At 37.9% G+C, this 6,000-nt stretch overlaps 1 protein-coding gene across 1 annotated transcript in view; it reads left to right on the forward strand.

The window, feature by feature from the left end:
• Positions 1 to 5,795, forward strand: part of KCND2 (potassium voltage-gated channel subfamily D member 2) — a gene marked incomplete at both ends in the record, with an annotated part of 521,297 nt that extends 515,502 nt beyond the window's left edge. The window contains 3 exons of the mRNA XM_080701486.1: positions 651 to 743; positions 4,211 to 4,458; positions 5,618 to 5,795. Of these exons, the coding sequence (XP_080557612.1) occupies positions 651 to 743; positions 4,211 to 4,458; positions 5,618 to 5,795 (519 nt within the window). The remainder of the gene's footprint in view (positions 1 to 650; positions 744 to 4,210; positions 4,459 to 5,617) is intronic.
• Between the last annotated feature and the right edge of the window lie 205 nt (positions 5,796 to 6,000).

The raw sequence follows: 6,000 nt of genomic DNA on the forward strand, positions 1-6,000 counted from the left end.
AGAAACTGCTTTGAAACATTGCCAGGGAATCATGATTATTCATAATCAGGCAGCTTCTCTACACCAGGTTCATATTAACATCAGAGAGGCAAGAAATCCTCAGCAACTCCAATGTCTAATCCTTTTTTTTTATTTCCAAATTGCTTGTGTGGGATGACATCATGTCTTGTTTTGCTTCTTAATGGAGAAAGAACACTACTGATTCAGTCTTCGGAAGATCATGTGGTCTGAAGTACACCTCGAGAAACTTTACTTTGACCTCAAAGCTTTCCTTTAATATTTAGGATTCTGATCATCTTCTTTTACGAAATAGCTTTCATGAAGGTGAGCCTGATAGGATTATCTGAGTATGAAATTAAGTTTTATTTTCCAAAGATAAATGGTGCACTCCCAGGTTTACAAAGGAAATTGGTAAGAGATTTGAATTTTCAATTCAAGGAGGTATCGTCTAAAAGAGCAGACCACTAATTTGATGAAAATGTATATGCTAAATCATCCAATATAAAAGCAACCATTCATTTGTTCCTTTTTAGTTAAAAAAAAAATGCTGCCAGTGAATCTCAGAAAATAGGCCAAATCTCTGTGCAATTTTGTAACTGAGGTTCTTGTTGTTTGCAAATAGCAAAGCACCTCTATCTTTCTATTAACAGTCCTCGGAGGAGGAGCAGGCCTTTGTTAGCAAGTCCGGCTCCAGCTTTGAAACCCAGCACCACCACCTGCTTCACTGCCTGGAGAAAACCACGGTAAGGAGACAGCATGGCTGCCTGCCTCTGACAGTAATCCTATTTGCTTTGTGCATACATAATGCTTCCAAGCATGATTTCACTCTCTGCATTACTGGAAAATATGCTAAGAAACAAGCAAACAGAAACCCCATGGTATTTCAAATTACTTTGAAAGACTATAGTGACATTTCAATTTAGAAATTATTTTAGAGACTTTCCAAGGTGCTTCATCTTTAGTGATACCTTAAGTCTAAGATATCAATTAAGTGCGGATGGAAAGTTATCTTCTAATAGGCAGCCCCATAAAATAACTTGTCTTCCCTGTTTTTTAAAATCTTTGACTAAAAAGGAAACCAAGATGAAGTTTCAAAAGTTTCTGAGATTTGGAGAAACTGGGTGTGGTGGCACCTGCCTGTTAATCGCAGTACTTGTGAGGCTGGGACTGGAAAATCCCAGGTTTGAGGTCAGCCTCAGCAACTTAGCAAAACCCTGTTTCAATGAAAAGGGCTGGAAGTATAGCTCAAAATTAGAAGGCCCCTGGGTTCAATTCCCATTACCACCCACACACATCAAAGTTCCTAGATTCCTGAGATTTGGATAAAGAGAATGGCCATAGCAATAACAAAAGAAAGAAAGAAAGAAAGAAAGAAAGAAAGAAAGAAAGAAAGAAAGAAAGAAAGAAAGAAAGAAAGAAAGAAAATAAGTATTTCTTCTTTTATTCATAAATACAATAGATAGAGGTAGTTAGTAAAAGCAATTTACGTCCTTGCAAAAATCTGCACATTTTATCACTGGTATGGCCCTGGATGCTGAGGAATGAGTCTGTATTTGCCAGTTCCAAGTGGGAGCTCCTTGTGGCAAAGACACCCATTCCTCAGCTAAACAGTCACATAGGGTCACAGTTTGTGACACAAAGCAGAATATTATTTTCTTCAGATTTGAGTCAGATCAGCTCACTCTCTCACCAGAGACACATTACATGCACTCTCAGTTCCAATGTATTTTCCCATTTATGTATGTACCTATCTAGTTACCCAACAAATTCTTGCTTGTGCTTGCCGAGTCGTGAGCCAGCGCCAAGCAAGACTTGCCTTGAAAGCAGCATGGCCTCTGTCCCCAGAGAGCCTCATTCATGGGACAAACACCAAACACGGGTGTTACTGGAGAAGACAGAGAGCAGGGGAAGCAAAGCCAGTCACAGTGGGATCCCCGGAGGGCGGGCTCGGGCCAGAACCCTGAGGCCAGGGGCTGGTTAGGCAGGACCCCAAGGAGCTAAAAGAAGGAAGCACTGAAGAAAGCAGAAACTCAGCCTAAGGGAAAGCCACCGGGTGTGAGGGCGAGTGGATGGAGCAGGGTGCATGGCAGAGGAAGAGGTGGAGAGAACAACTGTGGCCCATAAGGCTGGGCTTTGGGAACATCCTTATCTCCTGATAAGTGGAGAAGTGTAGAAGGATGTTTAACAGGGTAAACATGACTACAATTTTCATTTTAAAATCAGTTTACTGACTGGTGTATAACCTATTAAGATAACATTTTGAAAGTTAAATGATACATAAATGATAGAATGCATTCTCTCCTGTCTTTTTTTCCTTTTGTTTCTCAATATTTTACCACTCAAGGGTCTTATTTTTTTTTATCAAAAATTAACAAGCTGGGCGTGGTGGCACACGCTTGTAATCCCAACATTCCAGAGACTGAAACTGGAGGATCATGGTTCTCAGACAGCCTCAGCTACTTAGTGAGGCCCTCCGCAACTTAGTGAGACCCTGTTTCAAAAACAAAGAATAAAAAATTAGAGCTGGGTGTGTAGCTTGGAGGTTAAATGCCCCTGGATTCTATTACCAGTACTGGAAAAAAAAAAAAAAAAAAAAAACCCCAACAAATAGAGTTTAAATGGAGCTACCTACAAAAAGGTATGATAATCAATAATGGTGACATCTTCAGTTCCAGTCACTAATGAGATAAATTACATTCTCATGCATTTTAACTGGCATTGTGCATATGAAATATGTGTTGTAAGAGAAGAAAATAGATTATGAGGTCTTTGTGCACTAATTTTTTTCTAAAATTTAACATGAAATTCTGTCTTATCTAATCATATGATTCTCTGGACTCTAAACAATAAAATGTTAAGTTTCATATATTCAAAATGCTTCTCTCAGCACCAAGATGATAAAATGAGTAACTAAAACAATCTATTTCCTATTAGCCAGTGCATTGCTTCAATTGTTTTACTAATATTTTAGGATGAGAGATGGCTAAGTGAAATCCGGTATGTACAAAGCTTTCCATTATAAGACTATTTCTGCACACACAAAGAAAAAGAAGTAATTGAAGTTATTCTATAGTAATTCAGACCAAAAATGTGTCCCCTTACATTTCTGAGGTAAAATTCTTGCATAGGCATTATAGGAGGCAATTCCTTCTAAAACATTTCAAAAGTAAAATGTACACTGTTTTTATAAATTATGGTGTATGAAATGCCCATTAATGATTGGCTGTGGGCAGAGTTAGGAAGGCAGAGCTGGAAGAACTTTGAACATAGAATGAATGCATGAAGACAGCCAGCAATGTATCACAGAGAGAAGGAAAGGGGGCCAAGGAAGTTCAGTGCTAATCACTTCTGAGTCAAGCATAGTGACACACTTGCAGATAAATGTATTTTATTTACTTTATAAATAAGTCATATTTTTACATAATGGGAATTTTAGGGAAACATATAAAGAAATGGAAGGTGTCTTAGTTATCTCATTTTCTAATTCAAAAATCTTTCAAGCCAGGGGGTAGTAGCACATGCTTATAATCCCAGTTCTTGGAAGGCTGAGACAGGAGGATTGCAGGTTCAAGGCAAGCAGCCTCCGTAACTTAGCCAGACCCTGTTTCAAAATAAAAAATAAAAATAGGGCTCAGGTTATAGCTCAGAGGCAGAATACCCCCTGTGTTCAGTCCCTAGTAGATCCCCTCCTCCTAATACACATAAAAATATTTCAGTCCTGGGAAGATATTTGCTAATATATAACAATCTAACTGAAAGTATTCTATTAAAATAGTCTCTTTTCATAATGTCAATCTGTTTAAATAAATAAAGTCAGTGTAAAACTATAAGTTCCCTGTATATATTATCTATATTCATTTTTAGAGATTTTTCTTTAGTTTATAACTCTCTGATTTTATGTTTAAATTAAAAAATGATATTTCAAAATAAAATCAGTCTATAAATGGACACTGAATCAGCCTGTATTGTCAGCCTCAAAATCTAACTAGAGAAATTTCATTTAGACACTAATGCCAAAAAAGTGGTTCTGATGCTCTAATCCTCATGTTTAGCAGTATTCATGATTATATTTGGATTTTATATATTATTTATATTTACATTATTCATATCATATTTATATTATTATTTATACTTAAGCCACGTATTTTCGTCTTTTAAATTAAACAAATGTGCTTCTTTTTCTTGACATTTTCCTACAACCATGGAACAGAATCACGAGTTTGTGGATGAACAAGTCTTTGAGGAGAGCTGCATGGAAGTCGCAACTGTTAACCGTCCTTCAAGTCACAGCCCCTCTCTCTCTTCGCAACAAGGTGTCACCAGCACTTGTTGTTCACGACGACACAAAAAAACGTTCCGTATCCCAAACGCCAATGTGTCAGGAAGCCACCGAGGCAGTGTGCAAGAACTCAGTACCATTCAGATCAGATGTGTGGAGAGAACACCGCTCTCTAACAGGTACCCGTCATCCATTGGTGGTGTGTTCACACCTGGACTGGATCACAGGCCAAGTCCCCTGCAGGCATCGTGCTAACTGTCCTCCTACCTCCTAGGGTTCAGAAAAACACAAAACTGATACATCAACCTTCAGGAAAATGGATCCACTGGCCTGTATACTAAGGGTCAATGTAGTAATCATATCAGTTTTAAGAGTAGAAAGAGTTGGCTGCGGTGGCACGTATCTGTAATCTCTGTATTTGGGAGGCTGAAACATGAAGATCACAGGTTCAGGAACAGCCTCAGCCACTTAGTGAGGTCCTCTGCAACTTAGTGAGACTCTCTTTCAAAATAAATATTAAAATAGGGTTGTGGATATAGCTCAGAGGTAGAACGTCCCTAGTCACACACACACACACACAAACATACACAAAACAAATACAAATTCATGTTAAGAATAACACTTGGGCAAGGTATGTTGGCAACACATGTAATTCCTGCTACTTCGGGGCCGAGGTATAAGCATTGCAAATTGGAGGCCGGCTGAGGCAACTTATTGACCTTGTCCCTGTCTCAGAGTTAGAAAGGGCTGGTGTTGAAGCTCAGTGGTAAAATGCCCCTGGGTTCAGTCCCTAGTACAAAATCAAAACGATGATCGGGAAAACCTGTAAGTATTAGATAGTAATAGCTAACTTTTGGAGATTCTTAACATGTGTGCATCACTAAGTTGAGAGCCTTAAGGACAGAATTTAGTTCAAAACACATGATAATGAAAATGTTCTGTAGACAAAAGAACTGAGATGTCCAGATTGTATAGTCTTTTATGGCCTTATCTCAAACTTCTCAAAGTTCCTATCATAAAGAAAGCTACTTTACTTTGCTCGACTCAGACTGTCCAAATCTGACCAGGTATTCTTTCTCTCTTGCAAGTATATAAAATATTCTTTAAGAAACAATTGACTGAACCAAATTCAGCTGGCTTTGAGAGCTTTATTTAATGTTAATAACTAATATTTAAGGTAGCATATATTAAGTTTTGATGTCTTATTTTTAATGTCATTCTTCTAAAGCCCTTAAAATGTCATTTACAATTATTTATTAAATATATATTTTTCAACTATGTGAAAAAAAATTAAATAAACACTTCACTTTCTTCAATCTATTTTTTCTTCCTTATCAGCCGATCCAGCTTAAATGCCAAAATGGAAGAGTGTGTTAAACTAAACTGTGAACAACCTTATGTGACTACAGCAATAATAAGCATCCCAACACCTCCAGTAACCACGCCAGAAGGAGATGACAGGCCAGAATCTCCCGAATACTCAGGAGGAAATATTGTCAGAGTGTCTGCTCTGTAAGACAATTGGAATATGTTTAAGAGAATCGGAGGGAGCCCTGGCAGTGGACAGAATCGCAATGTAGAAGAAAGAAGAAACAATAAACCTTTTGCAGATTAAGAAAGCAAAGCAAGAAAGTCAGTAGTGAAATGAAAATAAATCTTCCAAACTCGAGGATGTGAACAAAACCACCAAATGGCATTTCTAGACAGAGTTTTGACCTGTT

Source organism: Muscardinus avellanarius (assembly GCF_963383645.1).
Source record: "Muscardinus avellanarius genome assembly, chromosome: 9".
Taxonomy (NCBI): domain Eukaryota; kingdom Metazoa; phylum Chordata; class Mammalia; order Rodentia; family Gliridae; genus Muscardinus; species Muscardinus avellanarius.